The 20,004-nt window shown below is 45.8% G+C and overlaps 1 protein-coding gene across 1 annotated transcript in view; it reads left to right on the top strand.

Annotated features, from left to right (window-relative positions):
* Nucleotides 1-7,113: 7,113 nt before the first annotated feature.
* AAK1 (AP2 associated kinase 1) overlaps nt 7,114-20,004 on the top strand; it is a gene marked incomplete at both ends in the record, with an annotated part of 58,699 nt that continues 45,808 nt past the window's right edge. Inside the window, one exon of the mRNA XM_079547342.1 lies at nt 7,114-7,276. Coding sequence (XP_079403468.1) covers nt 7,114-7,276 — 163 coding nt within the window. The remainder of the gene's footprint in view (nt 7,277-20,004) is intronic.

The following is a 20,004-nucleotide window of genomic DNA, read 5'->3' as shown; positions in this document are numbered from 1 at the left end:
TTTGATTTCACAGTTCTTTTTATTGAGCTTTATTTTTCGTAGGTATGATGGCTGTAAGTGACCTTGAAATTGACTTGTAGTTAATCCTTCCTCAATGTTTAGGATGGAGTAGATGCTAAAATAGCTGAGAAAATAGATGAGTTTTTAGCTACTGGACAGCTTCACAGATTGGAAAAGGTGTGTTTCTTTCCCTTGTGCTTTATTTCTCAGTAGTTGTTTTACTTTGTACTTTGTGAAGTAGTCTGCTTGCTTTGTGCAGTTTCTGTTGCTTTCTGCGGAGAGAGTGATGTCAAGCAGAAGAACGGTGGAGTCTGCAAAGTAAAAAGTGGGGAACAAGAAGCTTAGCCAAAGCCTCAGACGAAAATATTTTAGATTGTATAATTGGCATGTGAATGTCTTCTGTGAGAAATGGAATTCCAACTCTGGAAGGCTGCGGAATTGACTTTTAACCATGCTGTTTACCTTAGCATGGGCAGTTAAGACAGTTAATTCACTGGAATGGTACGTATGGCACTGTCCTAATGCACAACATTTCTGTTAGTACTGTTTTGTTCTGATTTACAGTAAGTCTCCAAAGCAGAATCTGACTAAGTTGTTTTATAAACTTTCTTTATTTAGTGAAATGGAGTAAAGAAGAGTTTGTTCACATTACTATCTTTCTGCAGATTCGACAAGATGATACAAGTGCATCCATCAACTTCCTGACATGAGTTACTGGTATTGGGTAAAGCTTAGTTATTATTTGTTAGTGGTGGGGGGAAGTAGTTGTCAAAGTTGCAGAACTGCCAATTACAGATTCTGCAGTAGAGGAGTGGAAGTGGAAAGCTATGTGCAAGCAGAGAGGGGAAGGAGAGAGGGAGGTGATCAAAAACTGAATCAAAAGACTGAGAAAAGATGAAGGCAGAGTAGGAGCCTATGAGATTTACAGTGCAAAATCTGATTAGGGAGAGCAGTATTTTTATTATGTTTGTAAAAGGAAATCCAGAGCCCTGCCAACCCCTCAAAAACAGGTCTTTTCAGAAAGATGATATCAGGAGATGTAATTCTCTCGAGGCCTGTTCTCATTCCTATTCTGTGCATAGGGAAATTTTGGCAAAAAAGAGCTCAGTTTACAGACAGGCACTTAACTTAGCATGTGCATAGCAGCAGAAGTCAATATCTTGAGTGAGAAGGACTGTGATACTGCTTGCCAAGAACAGGGTTGGCTAAATATAGAACACTTGTGCTTAAAATCAGAACAGATTGGAATGCTGTGGGGAAGAAGAGGGAAAAGCAATTGTCACGGAGTTATCTGAGTCTGTGACAAAGGGCAAAAAAAGCCCAGGAAAGCAAACAAAACAAAACAAAAAAACAAAAAAAAAGAGAGGGGAAAACTACCCTCCCTCTTTTCTTTCAGCTTAGACTAGCTAGCCCCGAGGCAGACCCTGCCTTCTGGGAGAGGGGGAGAGGAGGAGAGGGAGATGGGTAGAAAGATAGCAGATAGGTCTAAAAAACAAAAACAAAACAAAACAAAAAACAACAAAAAAAAAACCTGCAACAAATGGTTGCCTCCCGGTAACGGGGAGGAACGTTAATTTACTAAATTTAACCAAACTGAACAAAATGAGAGACAAGAGCATCCAAAGTACGAGATAGTAGACGAAGTAGTCTTACTCTAGTAGACTGCAATGAAATATGTGCTTTTCTCTACCGCAAACTGAGAGTGAGCTGGGCCAGAGGGAGAAAGAAGCACGGGGTCCTGTCTGGAGCTCCACCCATCTTCCTCTTCGCGCCTCCAGGAGTCCTCCAGGAATGCCGCCCCTCCAATCAGAATACTTGAAATGCCCTTAAGAGGCAGTAATGGAACCAGAACATGAACTCTTTTACTCCCCCTGGTTTACACGATGTTCTGATGCGGAATACCGACAGTAAAAAATCACAAAACCACAACATTCCACCCCTTATTCCAGATCACCACATCATGCTTAACAAATACCTATATACGAACAAAGAAATAATTAACATGCGTTACATATGCATATGTCTATATATACATGTACATGTGGAATCACTGACTACTCCCCCAGCATCAAATTCCCTTGTGGTACACACTGGACATTCCCATTTTTCTCCATCACCCACCAAATGTGCCCAGGTCCCTGTGCAAAAAACAGTTCCACAGAGGGGTTTGCCCTTTCCAGAAGCTGGAAGGACTCAGACTGCTTTTCCCAATGTGCTTTTTACACGTACCATAGGGACCTTATCTCCCTCTACAGTATGCAGGAAGCTGGAGTGGGTAGGACCTAGTATTGACCAACCAGGTGGCTTCTGCTGAATGCTTCTCCCAATGCTTTAATGTTCCACCACCCATTGCTTTCAACATGGTTTTTAACAACCTGTTGTAGCATTTGATCTTACCAGAGGCTGGTGCATGGTAGGGGATATGATAAATCCACTCAATACCATGTTCTCTGGCCCAAATATCCACACATGAAATTTTGAAATGGATCCATTATCTGATTCAATTCTTTCTGGGGTGCCATGTCGCCACAAGATTTGCTTCTCCAGATCTAATATTGTGTCTCGGGTGGTAGCATGGGGTACTGCGTATATTTCAAGTAACCAAGTGGTTGTCTCTACCATGGTGAGCACATAACACTTACCACTGTGAGATTGTAGCAAGATGATACAATCAACCTGCTATGCTTTCCCGTATTTATACTTTTGCCATCACCCTTTCCCCCCAGAGAGGTTTCATCCTCTTGGCTTGTTTAATTATGGCACATGTTGCAGACATGAACAACTTGTGCAATTGCATCCATAGTTAAGTCCACCCCTCTGTCGGGTTAAGTCCACGGTCTCTGGCCCACTTATATGTCGCGTATCTTCCTTGATGGCCTGAGCTCTTGTGGGCCTACTGAGCTAGAAATAATTCTTCCTTGTTCTGCCAGTCCAGGTCTATTTGAGCCACCTCAATTCTGGCAGCTCGAACTACCTGATGGCTATTTTGCTGATCTTCAGTAGCCCTACTCTTGGACACACGGGCATCTATGTGACGCACCTTTGTAACCATATTTTTTGTTTGGGCAGCAATATTTTTCTACAGTTCAGCAGCCCAAATAGGTTTACCTTTCCATTGCCAGTTGTTTTGTTCCCACTGCTGTAACCACCCCCATAAGGCATTTGCCACCATCCACGAGTCAGTGTAAAGATAAATCACTGGCTACCTCTCCCATTCAGCAACATCTAAGGCCAGCTGGACGGCCTTTACCTCTGTGAACTCACTTGATTCTCCTTTTCCTTCAGTGGCTTGTCATGTGGGGCTCCACACACCAGCTTTCCATCTGCAATGCTTCTCTACCATACGATACAATCGGTCTGTGAACAGGGCAAATTTCTTTTCATTTTCTGCTAGTTCGCTGTATGGTGAGCTAGCACGTGATACCTCTTCTGCTGGTGATGTTCCAAACTTTTTGCCTTCAGGCCAGTCCATGATCACCTCTAGGATTCCTGGACGGTTGAGGTTCCCCATCCGCATTCGTTGCAAATCAGCGCAATCCACTTACTCAAGTGGCATCAGTAGCGTGATGGGTGGAGGGGACCTTTCCTTTAAACATCCTTTAAACATTCCTTTAAACATCCAGATCAACACTGGCAGTCAAGGTGCCAGAAGGAGCTGTGTTTCAGTGCCAGTTACTTTGGAATTAGCCCAAACCCCCTCATATGTAGCTAAGATCTCCTTTTCAGTTGGAGTGTAGCACTCTTCTGACCCCTTCTACGCCCCTGTACTCCAGAATACCAGAGGTCAGCCTCGGGTCTCTCCTGAGGCTCTTTGCCACAACCTCCAAGTGGGACCTTTCTCTCCAGTAGCAGCTTAGAGGATGTTCATTACATTCTGTCCCATCCGTACTGGCCCTAGGGCCACAGCACAGGCTATCTCTTTTTTAATCTGCTCAAAAGCCTGCTGCTGTTCTATAGTTTGGGATGTGCATTCTCCAAAAGCCCACTACACCCAGAAAATATTGTGTCTCTTTCTTGCTAGTGGATGGAAACATAGCGGTGATTTTGTCGATCACATCTCCTGGGATGTGATGATGCCCATCTTGCCATTTTACTCCTAGGAACTGAATTTCTTGGGCAGGTCCTTTCACTTTGTTTTGCTTAATAGCAAAACCAGCACGCAGAAGAATTTGGATTGTTTGCACTCCTTTCTTAAAAACTTTCTCTGCTGTATCACCCCACACCACCATGTCATCAATGTACTGCAGGTGCTCAGGAGCACCTCCCTGTTCCAATGTGGTTTGAATCAACCCATGGCAAATGGTCAGGCTGTGTTTCCACCCCTGCTCAGTGCCCCTCAGAGCCGCTCACAGAATGGCCCGGGTTGGAAGGGACCTCAAGGATCATCAAGCTTCAACCCCCCTGCCATAGCCAGGGCCAACCTCCACATATAATACTAGACCATCTAGTCAAGGCTCCATCTAGTCTGGCCTTGAACACCTCCAGGGATGGGGCATCCACAGCCTCTGGGCAGCCTGTTCCAGCACCTCACCACCCTCCCTGTAAAGAACTTCCCCCTGACATCCAACCTAAATCTTCCCTCCCTCAAAACCATTTCCCCTTGTCCTGCTGTTATATACTCTTGTAAAGAGTTGACTCCCCTCCTGTTTATAGGCTCCCTTTAGGTACTGAAAGGCTGCAATGAGGTCACCCCACAGCCTTCTTTTCTCCAGGCTGAACAAGCCCAACTCCCTCAGCCTGTCTTCGTATGGGAAGTGCTCCAGCTCTCTTATCATCTTTGTGGCTCTTCTCTGAACCCTCTCCAACAGCTCTCTGTCTTTCTTGTATTAGGGGCTCCAGACCTGGACACAGTACTCCAGATGGGGCCCCACAAGAGCAGAGTAGAGGGGGACAATCACCTCCCTTCCCTGCTGGCCACCCCTCTTCTAATGGAACCCAGGATACCATTTGCTTTCCGAGCTGCAAGAGCACACTGCTGGCTCATATTCAGTTTTTCATCCATCTGGACCCCGAGGACCTTCTCTGCAGGGTTGCTCTCAAGGAGTGCTCCTTTCAGTCTGTATAGATGCCTAGGATTCCTCCGGTCCAAATGCGAAACCTTGTACTTTGCTGTGTTGAACCTCATTAGGTTCACCCGGGCCCACCTGTCAAGTCTGTTGAGGTCCCTCTGAATGGCATCCCTTCCTTCCACCGTGTCAACCGCACCATTCAGCTTGGTGTTATCAGCAAACTTGCTGAGGGTGTACTTGATTCTGTTGTCAGAGTCATTGATAAAGATATTAAAGAGCACTGGTCCCAAGACAGACCCCTGAGGGATGCCGCTCGTTACCGGCCTCCACCTGGACATAGAACCATTAATCACCATCCTCTGTCTGCAGCTTTTCAACCAATTTCTTATCCATTGGGTGGACCACCCATTAAATCCACATCCCTCATATCCCCCAGTACCCCCCAGAGTCCCTCAGATCCCGTTAGTGCCCCCCAGTGACCTGAGTACCTCTCAGAGCCCCCTAGTTCCGCTCAATGCCATTCAGAGCCCCCCAGTGGCCTCCTGAGCCCCCCATGCCCCTCAGAGACCCTCATTATCCCTCACAGCCCCCCCAGTGCCCCCCATAGCCCCCCAGTGCTCCCAGAGCCCCCCAGTGCCCATCAGAGTCTCCCAGTGCTCCCCAGTGCCCCCCAAAACCCCTGGTTCCCCCCAGTGCCCTTCAGAGTCCCCTGGTTCCCCCCGTGTTCCCCAGTGCGCCGTAGTGCCCCTCAAAGCCCCCCACTGCCACCCCAAAATATGATGTTTTCTCCCCCAAAATACCATTTTTCTCCCCAAAATATGACTTTTTCTCCCCAAAATATGACATTTTCTCCCTAAAATATAACATTTTCTCCCCCAAATACCGCTTTTTCCCCTCAAAATGACATTTTTTCCCCAAAATGATTCTATGATTCTATGGAAGCTTTTATTTCTCCTGTTCCCTAAGAACCCCAAGAGCACTGCAAGTTTCACAAGATTGAAGCTGAACTCACCATTCTCTGAAGGTTTTGGGGTCTTTGGATGAGGTGCAGTGCTGCTTATGGACACCCTGCTGCAGGCCTGCAGATGGCACTGGGGAGGAGGAGAAAGGTGGAATTCTGTCCAATATCCGTCGCTAGGTTGCCAAGCTTTGAGCATTTTGTGTACAGTTGCAGCCCCTCCTCACCGTTTTTTTTCCCCCAATTTTAATGGAATATTTATTTCCCAGACTGGTTGAGGCCTGTTGCTTCTCTCTCATTCTGCCTTTTCCATGGAGGTGCCAGCAGGACCAGCGCACAGACCAACCCTGCACTTCAGGAGCAGGCGAGATGTGGAGCTGTTGCTATTATGACATTAAGAAGCTAAACTTAATCCCAACATTTAGAAAATAAATGTCACCAGCCGCCAGCAGGCTCCAGCGCGGGCACGGCCCCTCTCTGACAGGCTCCCGGCCACCTCTGACGGAACCGCGCTGCCTGCTGGGAGTTGTAGTCCGCGCTGCGGCGGGGAGAGGCGAGGAGGCAGTAGCAGGAACTACAACTCCCAGGATGCAGCGCGGCGGTGTCAGCCCTGCGGGCCGCCATTACAGCCCGCCCTCTCTACTCACAGGGCTGCTCTGCCGCGCTGCGGGGGTGAAGCTGCCGTCTCGGCGGGCCGTGCGAGGACGTCATAGGTCCGGGGGAGCAGCCGGGCCTTCCTGTGACGGCCATTTCCTGCTCGCCCCGGGGCCGGCGGGGGGCGGTGGCGGTCTCGCTCTCGCTCCCTGACGGGCTCGGCGGGCAGCGATGTGGGCCCCGGGCCCTGGCGACAGGCGGCCCCCGCCGTGAGGATCTGGGGGTCTGCGACAGGCCGGGCCCTGTGCGGGGCGCATGGAGGCGCCCCCCGCCTGCAGAGAGGTACCGCCCGGGGGGGGGGGGAAGCAAACCCTGAGAGGGCTGCTGGGCCGCGGGAATAACCAGCTGTCCCCCTCCCCCTTCCGCGGTTTTACAGGTGTGACCCCCGCTCCTCGTGCGGCCCTCGGAGCCGCCCCGGCCTGGAGAAGAATTGGGGCGCGGGGCCTTCGGCAGAGCATCGCCCCCGGAGCTTTCTCAGCTGACTGCTGAGAGATGAAGAAGTTCTTCGACTCGCGCCGAGAACAGGGCGGCTCTGGGCCCGGTTCGGGCACCAGCGGCGGCGGCGGCGGCAGCGGAGGGCCCGGCAGCGGTTACATCGGCAGAGTGTTCGGCATCGGCCGCCGCCAGGTGACGGTGGACGAGGTGCTGGCGGAAGGTGAGAGCCCGCAGAGCTCTGTCCCTCCCCGTTGGCAGGGATGGCAGGCTTTGGCCTTGCCCCCGTGCTCTTCTCTGTCCCTGCTCCCCTTGCATCTCCTTGTCCTTGGTGGTGGTATCCGCAGCTGGTGGCATTCCTGCTTTTCCTAAGTGTGGCTTCGGTGTAGGTCCTGTTTTTTAAGTACTTTAGGAACTGCTGGGCTGTCAGGAGTTTCCTACCTTTCCCTTTACTCATCTTTTTGCTTGGAGGAGGAGATACTGTAAATGAAGTCCACAGTGGTCTTTCCTTGAACTTCATTCAGCCCAAGTCCTTTGGAATTTACATAGGGGTAAATTTCCTGTGCATATTTGTCAGACAGAAAAGTTGGGTAGAGCTGGCTGCAGTTTGTGGGGAACTGCTGTTTGCGTGCGTTTTTAGGAGAAAATGGAGATCCCAACTGCATTTTCTTTAAAATAAGACAGGGACAGAACTGAGAATGAGCTGTAGGGGTTATAAAACCCTGGATGTGTGCAGTCCTTGCGGTGCAGCAAGCTGCTGCTGGTGGTTTTGTTTGTTTGTAACCGATGCTGCAGATTTTACTGTCATTTTAGATTCTATTTGCATGGACCATAGGGGATCTTATTAATGTCTTTGGCTGCCAACCTTAGCATTAACCTTCAGAAAGATGTTGGTCTTCTTAGACCTGCTCAGTATCCTTTGCAGTTTCAGTCCAAAGTGGTGTTTTGTTTTAATCTTGTAACTGTGGAAGTGAGGTGGCTTCTTGATGGGAACCAAGTGGGAGGACCTGCGTTGGCTTTTACAGAAAGAGCCCCAAAATGGAAAAAGAACTCTGTATGTGCTGTAGGCGTACAGGTTTGTGAAATTCACCTCAGTGTAGGCGAAAATAGATCTGTGACCATCTTTTGGGTAGGTTCTGGTGTTTGCTGAGCTGAGAAGAGCACTAAGCCCAACTTTTAAACTACAATGGTTTATTTTCCTGACTTGAAATTCGCAATGTGAATTTGCCTTGGTTGATACTTCTATGGCCACTTTGGCCCTGGAAACTTTGGTGCTAGATGGGTTAAGTCTGAGACACTGTCACAGTGTTGGTGGTTGTGGTGCTGTGTTTTTTCTTATTTTTTTTAATGCAGGTTGGCCTCATCCTGCTTATGTGGGGAAGCAGAGGCTTTTTTTGCTGATGAATAATCTGTTGGCAGGTTCTGCCTGGGTGCTGGCAGCACTGGGAAGTGAGACTGCCTGTCCCTGGGCTCTGTGCTGTTTGGTGTGCCTGACCCACAGCCACCAGAGTGATAGCAGAGACTGTGTGGGCGAAGACAACTGTGGAGACATCATGAAGGAACTGCTGCTTGTGGGAGATTTCCCTATGACTCTTGGGTCCATGCCTGGCCTCTGGGGCTGCAAGATCTGCTTGTACAGGTCAAGCAAAGTATAACAGGCCTGGAAAATAGGTACTGTATTCTCCTTTCCTGACCATGCTCTAAGGCAAAGCACTTTTTATTTTTTATTTCAGCAGTCCCCTAAAGAAAATGTGCTGAGCAGTTATTTTCTACGCAGCGTGGCTATTGAAAGGTAGGTCATCTCAGGAGACAACATAGGTCATAAGTGCTGCAGCTTTGCATACCTCTGGCCTTTTGGATAGCTGTCTGTGCTCCCTGAGTGCTTGTAAAATACATTTTTTTTCACTGACTAAGCTGGGGAGCTGTGAATTCTCAGCTGAAGAACTGTTTTGTGCATACAGTGAATTTTGGTGGTTCAGCAATATTGAAAAGGCAACTTGTGAAGTCGTGGTTATTGCTGCTAAAAGGAAATTTCCTCTGGGAAACACTTCTGAGGATGAGGAGGAAACATCTTTTCTGGGAAGAATACATCTCACATGCCCATTGCTTTAGAAAGGAGAGGAGGGACCCACATTTTGGTGCAGCAGTAAAGCACAGAGAGTAAACAAGGTGTAACAGCAGCTAAAAGAGGGAGTCTCTGAAGTGATGGATGATGTAGTGGAGAGTAAGTCACAAACCTGAGGAACTGGTTGAACTAGAACTTTTGGCATTAAAGTGTTGGGGTTTACCACTGTCAAAGATGTGACTGGTTGTGTTAATTGTGCTGAGCAATTGTGTTGAAGAGTAGTGCTCCTGGGCCAGGCTGAGGGTCCTTAATGCAGCCCTGTGTCATGCCAGATGGCAGACATCTGCATATGTTCTTAGTCTTTTGGCGTAGATCCCCAAAATATCCAGTGCGGTTAGGGACACGTTCACCCCCTGTCTGGATCCTTGCTTTCTTGGATAATGAGGAACAAGTCAAGGTCCTTCCTTCTGAAAAGAATCAGATGGGGATAATACAGATTGAGCAGTTGTTTGTCTGTGGTGATATAATGCAGTTGAATTGTCAGGTTTTTTTTTTTCCCAGTTTCTTTATATTGTGTTTCAGTAGGTGATTCTTGGTTGAGTCTTTGTATTCACTTCCCTCTAATCCACTTAAAAGCATGAATAATATCTTGAAAGTTTCCTCTCAAAGTCTTCCAGAGGACTAATAACCGGAAGCTCAGTGCTGCTGCTACTGGCCTTGGAGCTTTGCAAGGCCATGAAGCATCACCAGGGCTCCAGGAGGGCTGAAGGCGTTGTTAACTGATATCAGTGTGACCCAGCTGTGAGGTGAATGCCCAGGAGGCACCTGAATGTGGGATTGGGGGGGGGGGGTAAAATAAATTTGTCAGGTGTGTTATTACACAGGTTTTAAGGAAGTGGCAAAGGCTTCATCATTGCCTTCTTTAGTAGATCTGTAGTTCTTAGTGCTCGTGAAGAGCTTGTTGAGTGTGTGAATGCGCAAATTATGTCTGATGGGGAAGGTGACCCCCTGAGCTGTCTGTATGTGTGCCTGGGCTGATTACAGAGGACTTGTACTGGCTGCTGCCTGCCTTACCCCTAGTGTTCCCTTTCCCTGGACTTACTGTGATACGCAGCATCACATTATGAAGTCATCCTCCTCCTTTTACAATAACTCTGACTTTCAATGAACTCCATCTCAGATAAGTCTTGCAGATTTACATGATCCTCAACCAATTCCAGAGTGGCTGGGTTCAAAGTATCACTTCTGTTGTTTGTTTTGTCAGTTATTGCCTTCTGCTTTCTGTCAGGGGCCAACTACCAGTCAGCTGACCACTAGCATTTGGATTAGGAGTTAACTATTTCTCCTCTTGGAATGGGACATGTGGTTTTTCTTTTTATACTTTTGCCCTTGCTCTTTTTTTTGTACCATGTGAAGCAATGCTGAGCTCTGCGTTGGTGGATGGCGTACTGGCTTCTCTGTCTTTTAGTAGTCTGTGGTTTTTTGACTGTACAAGCCAGGCAAACTGATGAAGAATCCCAAGTTACTGAGTAAATGTTGAGGTATCCCAGGTACACCCACAGTGTTTTTGTTGTGCTGTGGGCCTTCTCTTTGCTTAGGAGCTGCCAGCAGTTGAAGAGAGCAGGTGCTGGGTTATAAATGTGCTGAAGACAAGCTGGAACCCACTGTGGGGTTAGCACTTGCTGCCTTCCAAGCTCCCACACCTGCATTAATCATGGCTAACAGGGGTCAGAACTGATTAGGTGATTAGGTGTACTGATTAGGTACATTTGCATTGAGCGTGGAAGCTGCTTCCTTTGAAGTTGTTTTGTTTTTATTTTTTGTTTTGTTTTTTTTTTTCAGTGAAAATGCGGACTTGGACAAACTGTACCCACTGGAATAGCAGCTTGCCAACAGCAGGACTTGCTGCTGCTTTGGAAAATCACAAATGATTTGGTTTGTACTAAGCAAGTTTTTACTCATGTTTCCCGTGCGGAAGGAGATGGGAAGTCTCTGAGCAGAAACATGCTGTTAGCAAGCTGAACTTACAGAGCAGTTCTTGTCTGATAACAAGAGGTGACTTGGGTAGATAACCTTCCCGGGAAAGTATGCTTTCATTCTTGGGTGGGGATAAGTGTGAGAGATCCTTGTGAGAATAACAAGTGAAATCAGATCCCATTGCTGTGCTTCTTTGAGAATAGGAACAACACTGATAACTATTCACGAGCATGAGGAAAGAACTCTGAAAGGCTTAAGTGAAACACTGCTATAAGGTAACTGTCTCTTTGGTGGGTTTTTTTTTTGTTTTTTTTTTTTAATCATTGTGGTAACTTTCCCTTTTCTCCTCTTGTGGGAGATACAGGGGTTGCTGTTAAGTGAAGGTTATTGCTAGCTGTCTATAGTACGATGGAGTAGAATGGAAGCAGAGGAGAGTTGCTGTGGCTCCTCTAATATTAGGATCTTTTGGTGCCCTGTTGTCAGAGTATCTGAGCCCTGCAATGGTCTCCAGAAATGTCTTTCCATTCCTTTTGGGGCTGCTGGGAAGTATACCAAGATATGAAAGCAAAACAATGCAGAATATGTATGGTCAAGTCAGTAGTTGATCTCTGGCCTCCCAGACTGAGTGCCTTAATTGCAGTCTGTTTCTAAAGTGCTATGTCGGTGTGCTCTAAATGGTGTGTTCTTAGCACGTGTGTGATTTGGGCATAAATTTATGCTTGCTCGGTGGCAGAACCCATGCTGACGTTAGGACCCCAGGCCTTTTGCCACAGGATTGAAGACTTTTTTTTTTTTTGAACAAATTTTCTTGGTTTAATTCATGATTTTGAAGAAACAAATGATGTGGCATTGATGTGTGACCTCAGATATATCTAAAAAATAGAAAACTCAGCTGCTGATGTTTTTTTAAGCAGAGCCTGTGTGTGTGCGCATATGCATCCACCTTGTTCTGAGCTGGAAGCTGATGCTGTGAGGAGGACAGGTGGAGCTGATCCTGGTTTGTTCATGATCAGGAACATGCTGCTTTTACTTCCTGTTCATTGTTTGTATGGTTGTAAGAGAGAGGAAACCCCCAAATCTACCCATGTGCTATTAAAAGGGGAATCTGGCATGCTGTTACAGAGGGTGTAATAGTGACGTGTAGTTTTGGGAAGCTATGTAAATGTGCAGTTGTTAGTCAGACCCTGACCTTTCAGCTTGTCGTCTCCTGTGTGAAAAACAATGCTCGTAAGGTTGATGTGTGCTTTTGCTGCACTGCTCAAATGATGGCAGTGAAATAATTCCAAAGCCTGTCTGTTGAAGTGCAGAGTGTTCTGTGAGAGGGATGATGTGGTGTGGTTCATGCAGGCCTTCCCTGTATGCCAGCTGCTGTTCATTCAGTGACACAGTAAGCGTGATGATATATACTTATTGTCACAAAGACCTGACCCAGTGTTGCTGCTCTGGGGGAACGAGGTGGATCGATAGGAAATCCCTGCCTTCTGGCTGCAGTGTGTCTGTGTGCAGGCATTTCTGGCTGCTGTTGCCCCTTGGGCTGTGATCTGCTGACTCTTCATGATCTTTGGCAAGAAGTATCTGATGCCAGAGCATACGTAATTCATTGTATCTTTCACATGGCCAACGTCTTAAACAGGAAATAGCCTTTTAAGTTAGGAGAAGGTTCTCGGTAGGGGGGTGAGAAAATGCATCAGAGTCCTGATGGGTGGACAGTGTGAAGGAGGGATAGTGTGGCAGAGAGAAAGGGGAGGGATTTTACGAGGTTGGTTCAGGCTTGGTAGCCCTGGTATGTTCTGCTGGAAGTTGGAGCTACTCTTGGCTTTTACCTGTTGCTTTTAGTGTGGGAGGTGTCCTTGCAGGTGGATAACAATAAATGAGTTCACCTGTCTGTTTCTCTACCTGATGATCAATTGTAGCTTGAGCTGTTGTGCTGTCTTTCCTCTTCAGAGAAGCAAAGGCCTCATGGAGTTTATGGTTCTGGGCGTGGTTGTTGTTATCGTTCTTTGTAAAGCAGACAGACTGCTGCTGGAGGGAAAGGTGCAGAAAACAGTTTAACAAATGAGAAACTGAACCCCATGAAGACTCATTGACTTGAGAAGGGCTACATAGGCAGTCAGTGAGGAAGCTTTCTGTTAAATGCAAATGGAACTCCTTGTCTGGTGATTTAATCACCATGTTGTTAATATTCATGGTACTGAGGAGCTCTCATCATGGACTGGGGCCTGGTGTCACATCCAGCAAATCCAGAACAAAGTCTGCCGGTCCTCCTGGGAGGTGCCTGGCTGCCCTTGCCGGTGCTCAGCATCTGCGTGTAGTACTGGGAAACACTCAGTGCCACATATCAGGAGTCAGACGTGATAATTAATGCGTGGTGTCTTTTGATGATCTGCTGTTACTCAGAGATCATGTGAAATGCGCAAACTCAACTTTGCTCGCATAGCATTCAACAGAACATGTGGCAGGATTAAACATGTATTGGATTTCTTTAAAATTAAAAATATGCTATTTTTGGAGTGGACAGATGGTGGTTTTGTACCTTTTGCTTTTGTTTTTAAAATTAATGATGTGTGAAGCACTCGCTTTGTACCTTGTGTCACCGAGTGGGCTAGAAATGTATGCAGCAATCTATTATATGCAAGTTGGGTTTCTCAAGCAGTTACATAATTTCATTTTGAGCTGGTGATTTAAATCCCCAATATGATGGGACTTAAGAGTAGCAGTCAAAGACTGCAGTTTTGGACCCCTGCAACCCCTTCCTGTGCTGAGCTTCTGACACATGAACCTATTCACATCTTCCCTTTCTCATCAATGTATATGTGGAAAAACTCTTAAGCTCTGTTGTGTGTAGGGCTGATTTTTAATTTACTTCTTTTATTCCCTTCTCCTGCTGAATGATTACTGCTGTGTGTTCCTGAGTAGCCTGAATTCCCTGAGAGCTCCTGGTGTGATAGTAGATACCTCTTTCCATCCTCAGCATGTGCTTTGGAGTTGAAAAGTTCATTGCTGTCTTCAGACTTTGAATAGTATATCCTACAGGAATATTATGTAATCCTCAATTGGTGTTTTGGAGTGGTTCGTTGATACGACACTTCTGTGGCTTGAGAGCATTCCTGTGGTCAGACTGGAGACCTGGGGATGCTGAAGCTGGACTTTCCGTGTTTAAGCAGACGACACTTGTCTAAAGCAAACCTGTGTATGCTCTTGTGTACCCTTCCAGTGTGACATAGGTTGTAAGCTATAGCATGTGTTAGCTATTCCTTGCCTTCCATGCTGCTTTGCTTAGCAGAGATGTCTGGATGCTACCATAGTAAAGAAAATTCCTAAGTGTCTGACTTGTCTGTTCCATGAGCCCTTTGTTGATCCTTGCAAAATTCCTTCTTACATACAGTTTGCTGTTACCATGCACAAAAGGGCTCCCAGTGTGGCTGGCCCTTGCAAACAAGTCCAGTTGAACAGCCCTTGCCCTGGCCAGGCTTGCTTTCTTCTTCTTCTCCTGCTCCATATAGTGTTCTGCTCAGCCAGGGCTGTTATTCTTCTCCCATCCTGTCGATGGGATTCTCCGCTTCCGAATGCATGTGGTTGCAGCAACCCCTTACTGGCTTTGCAGTTCCAGTCATGTTCATTCAAAAGTCATGCTCTGCAGCATGTTTATGCCATTGCTAATTTTTCTTGGAGGTGAACGAGGTCTCAGATGCCATTAGCAGTTGCTTGAAATAACAGCAGCTGAAATGTGCTTTTTGAGGGCTGACTGATAACAAGTGATTTTTATTTTTTTTTTTAAGCTATGAGTTATTAATGACCGATTAATTTTTATTTATTTTAAGTCTTACAGTGGAGGTTCACCCCCTAAAATTGTCACAACAGAGAGGAACTGAATCTGCTTTACCAAGTAATCTACTTCAGGCACTGTGTCTTGCTGCACTGTAATGAAGCACTGCTCCACCAGTCTTTAGTTTCTTTTACTTTACTTATTTACTTTACTTTATTTTTTAATTCCTTCTCTTTCTCTGCTCCCTTGTGACTTACACCTTCCTTTTTTTGATCTTCTGTGGGGAGTTGACTGAAGCTGGGGGATCTGGGGGAGAGTGAAGGACCTTGAAGGCCAATTGTGAGATACAGTGCTGGAAAACAAGAAATGGGAGAAATGAATTTAAACAGTTTTAAATCAGGACTATTGAAACCCAGAGAACTGAGGGAGAGACAGGTCAGCTTTTCCCATGGTGTCAATGCAGTGAAAGTGCTTGTGAAATGTTTTGAGGCTGTTTTCATTTGAGTGTTAGAGCTAGTAAATGTTCATCCCCAAAATCGTGAAGAGCCCTAGTGGACAGCTTATGGAAAATGAGGGGAGGTAATGACCATGCTTCTCTTCTGCACTGGGTGATTCTTCTGGTTGTGTAGTGCTGCACAGTGCACTGTATGCACTCCTGGCCACGACTGCCATGCTGACATTAACTATGACATTCTGTGTATTTAAAAAGCATGCAGGCAAGGGTGGAGCCTGTAAATCTAAATCTGGCTTGTCATGGCCTAGTTATTGCAGCACTGATACTAAGTGAGGGCCCTGTGAAGGTGCTGTAGTATTGGATAATCACATTAAGATTCTCAGCTATGGTAAGTGTGTGAAGGACTGAGTCCCTGCTTTACTCTTGCTGGCCCATCAGCTCAGTGAGCCTAAGCCTTTGTTTTACCTTGGGAGAAGTCCTAAGTTAAATATGTTAGATGCGTTATTAAGGGTTGTCTGGTTGTATTTAAATACCAGAGCTGAAGTAATGCTACAGCTGGAACTGTGAGAACTGCTGTTTTCCTGAGTTGGCAATGAGAGCAGTCCCTAGAAAGTAGGGCTTGTGCTGTGCACCTTGTGTTCTTTGCCTCAGTGGTATTGTCTAATGAATGTGTGACACTGGAGATACCAGTGCAGCTTTTATTTTGTCTTCCCCTCACCTGTCCCTGAATCAGTTGTGCAGTGGTTAAGGTTTTCACCCTGCACAAAGCTCCATTTCATCAAGCCAATAGAACGTGCAGAACTGTATTGCTCATTTATGGAGACCAAATTCATTCTAGCTGCGATGTGAACTGTATGGAGTTGTTTTTTTGGTTTTTTTTGGTTTTTTTTTTTTGTTTTTTTTTTTGTTTTTGTTTTTTGCTTTTTTTAAATGCTTATCAGTGATGGAAGAGTGTGGAGCCTGATGCCTGAACCTTGAGATCTGGAGCTCCAGGGCTGCATGTACTGTTCCCATCTCTGCCACTGACTGTCCCTGGGAAACACATGGTGAATGTCACTTTAAGATCTGCGCTGCTCAGAACTGGTGTTAATATCAGTATGAACCAGGTGAACTCAAGCTGCTTTGCTTTCCCGGCACTGCTTTCCTCTGAGTAGAAGCAAACCTTGAAGGCCTGTCCTTCCCCTGGAGGAAAAGGGTTGTGCACAGTCTTTTGTTCTGCAAGGAGAGAAGGGAGACTGGTGTTTCTGTGGGCTGAGTTTAACTCAGAGCTTTCCTGACTTTTTACAGGTTGCATCCCTGTTAAAATCTTCAAGCATGGTCACTATTAAATTCCCAACCTTGTTGCAAGTATACCTGCTTAGCTAACCTTCTGTCTGCTTAAAATCTTGCCTGGGGAGATGTGGGCTTCAGCTCATTCTTCTGCTGTCTGTTCCTGCTTTAAGTTTCCTGCCTTGAAATACGAGGTGTCCTTTATACTTCAGCTAGGTTGCTATTTTCTCTGCAGTTCTAAAGCTCTGACTTGTTCCTACAGCCACTTAAATGGTCAGAACTTGGATGAAATTTGACTGTGACCATTCTTACTAACAGGGATGGAGCTATTGCAGCTGGAGTTAGTGTGGTTTTTTTTTTTATTCTTTGCCCTCCAGATAATACTTCATTGCATAGACCGTTTAATTGGCAGTTGTTTCAAGATCTGATGTGATAACTTTTTCAGAGCAGTTCTGTCTTCAGGCTTGAGCTTTCTGAAGTGTTGTTCAGGGCCAACAGAAGCAGCTTAAAGCGACAAATTAATCTACAGCTTAAAAGTTCAGTAAACCCACCACATTCTACTCTAAAATGATAATAACAATTATTTTGTGATGTTTAATTCCTTGTGTGGATGAATATCCTAAGATAAGACATTAAGAGCTGTATCTTTCCTTTTAGAAATGAGCGTGGGGACCTTCGCAGGGTCACCTCTGTGCACAAGAGGAACTACATTACTTTGTTTTCCACCCTTTATTCACTTCCTAGTTGTTAGATGTGCACAGACTGTGGGATTCTAGATCTTTGTGTTTCAGAGGCCTTGAGATTTAGTAGTGTGCTGCAGAGACCAGTGGTTCGTATTCCCAGTGCACAGAAATCTTAATGGCTCGTTCCAAATGCTGTTCTCAATAGCCTGAAGGAGCAAGGAGATGCTGGGCGGGCCTTTAAGTTGAAGTTGTCCCTTAAACTTGGCACCGTTATGCTTTAGCCCGGGTCAAGTGACTTTAAAAAAGAAAAACAAAGTATGAAGCTTGTTATTTTCTTTGAGGTAGAAAATATATATTGAAAGTAAACCTTTTTAGTTTAGCATTATCTGCTTTTCTCAGCTGGGGACTGTGGATAAGGAGTTTTGCTTTGTTTTTGTTCAAAACTGGACTCTGATGTTTAAAACACGGCCACATGATTGCTGCTCGGAGCTGAGGGAGCCTGGATGTCATTGGATCAGATGTCTTCTGGCCTTCCTGGTTGCATGGAGATTGCTGCTTGTTCTGCTGTCTGTACAGCATATCCTGTGTCACCACCCTGTTCTCATTGCTACATTAAGAAAACTAAGTCACACACAGACATGGATTTTGCTCTGTTTGGTTTCAGCTGATGGCTGAGCACATCCTGTCACTGCCGTTTGCATGCAGACATTTGGCACAGAGAATCCTAATTTTGTAGCCTGGATTGTGGGACTAACACCAATTATTTATTCCCTCCACTCCTGAGACATGAAGCAAGCCTGTGAGTCTAGGATAGGCTGTGTGTTTTCTGTGCGTATACCTTTAGAGGGTGAAATACCCAGGCGTCCTGGAGAACAGACTGTCAATGGACTGTTGCTCTCTGTGGCACGTTGGGTAAGAAGCTGGGGTTGAAACCAAGTCAGCGGTGAGACTTCCTGATGGGGAGATAACTGCAGCCCAAGAGCATGTGGGGAATGGTAAAAACAGGTTTGCAGAACAGTGTCAGTCCTGCTTCTGTGCAAGATGCTGGGGCAGATGCAATCCTATGCCTGAGTATGATGTGGAGGCTTAGAGCTGTGCTGTTTCACTGTGTTGCTTGGCAGTGTCCTACTGCAATTTAGAAAGGGTGAAATGAAGATGGCGAAAGCCTACCATGTCCATTAATCTTGTCCTCAACCTTCCTGCATTTGACTTATTTTGTACTCACTGGTGCAAGAATAAAATCTTCCCTTTTTTAATGCTTTTTTTTTTTATAGAGCTGTGAAACCTCTAGAAAGAAAATTGAGGGCCTCAGATGTCTGTTTTTTGGTTACTGCTTAGGTGGAGATGACCATGGGAAAGGAAGAGAGTCCTTGGGGCTGTGCTGCTGATTCTGCTTTACTGTAGTGATACTAGGGAAGACTGAAGTGTCCATTGCCTGCAGAGTTCATGGTAGCAAACTAAATTCTCCTGCCTTCTGAAAAAGCAGGGGGCGTAGGAAATATTCACTGAATGGATCGGTAATTAATCGTTCACCAGACTGAAGAAAGCTTGGGAGTAACAGACCTAATGTTCACTTTCAAGTCTGGATTCTTGGCTACGTTCAGGGCCCTTTATGCCATGTGGCAGTACTAGGAAACCTATGCAGACATTTCTTCCTTTTGATGATTCATTGTGCCATACTCAGAGTGTATTGTGAGCCGTTCCAGGATGAAGGTTATAAACCCCCTGGTGTTATTCTGTCATATCTAAATGACTGAAGCTCTGTGTGTGGGGAGGTTGTTTTGTCTCATAGCTGGTGTTGCAGTACAACACAAACATTGTTACACTGACCCATGTGTTTTTTACTCAGGTTCTACATTTTTTTGCCTTTTTGTTCATCCTGTGATTTAAAGAACAGAAGACATCTTTGCAAATTGCTCCTGTTTCTGATGCTCTGAGGAAAGTCGGAGCAGAGAGAACATTCCAGGTTGAACTCAGTAAATCAGGGGTTGTGTCATCTTGACTTTGCCCAGTGATAGAACTGTGATCGTGAGCGTTACAGCCTTGCCACAAAGCCTATCTAATTACTGTGGCTTCTTAATTAAAACTTGAACCACTTTAAAGGAAAAAAACAACAACATAATGACCTCATGAGGGCATCTCTGTTTTTGGCATCTCTGTATCTCTAAGGGCATTGGAGATGATTGATAAAGCAGAAGGACAATGTGCAGTGGATCCTGAATGTTCCAATTCCTTGTTCTGTATCAAGAGCAGAACACTTTACAATATTGATCCAGGCTTGTGGGAGGACTGAGCAATAGAAAGGGATAATATTGTAAAAAGAAACTTATTTTAGGGTGAAATATCTTGCCCTGGAAGCAAAGAGCTTGAAAATGATAGAGGGGTTACATTGTAAGGGCAACAGTGGCATTTGAGATTGTCCATGTTTCAGCAGGTATACTGCATTAACATACCTTCCTTCTTAGGCAATGAGAGTGGAATAAAAGATAGTAGAAGGATATTAATGCAGCTTAATACTGACAAAAATAGCACTACAATCCTAATGCCTCTCGCAGTTGAGTAGTGGAACTACAATTAGAATAAAAAGCCTGTATAACAACAAACCAGCAAATAACACAAGATCATGCGAGACATGGTGAGCGAGGGGCTGCTGCCCTTGACCACATTATTGCAGTGTTCTGTTCCTTCTGTAGGTGCTGTCTCTGGTGACAGCTGCACTCATGGTGTTGGGTACAGC

Source organism: Tetrao urogallus (genome assembly GCF_951394365.1).
Source record: "Tetrao urogallus genome assembly, chromosome: 27".
Taxonomy (NCBI): domain Eukaryota; kingdom Metazoa; phylum Chordata; class Aves; order Galliformes; family Phasianidae; genus Tetrao; species Tetrao urogallus.
Note: the sequence above shows the minus strand (reverse complement) of the source record. Positions and strands in the feature narration are given on the sequence as shown.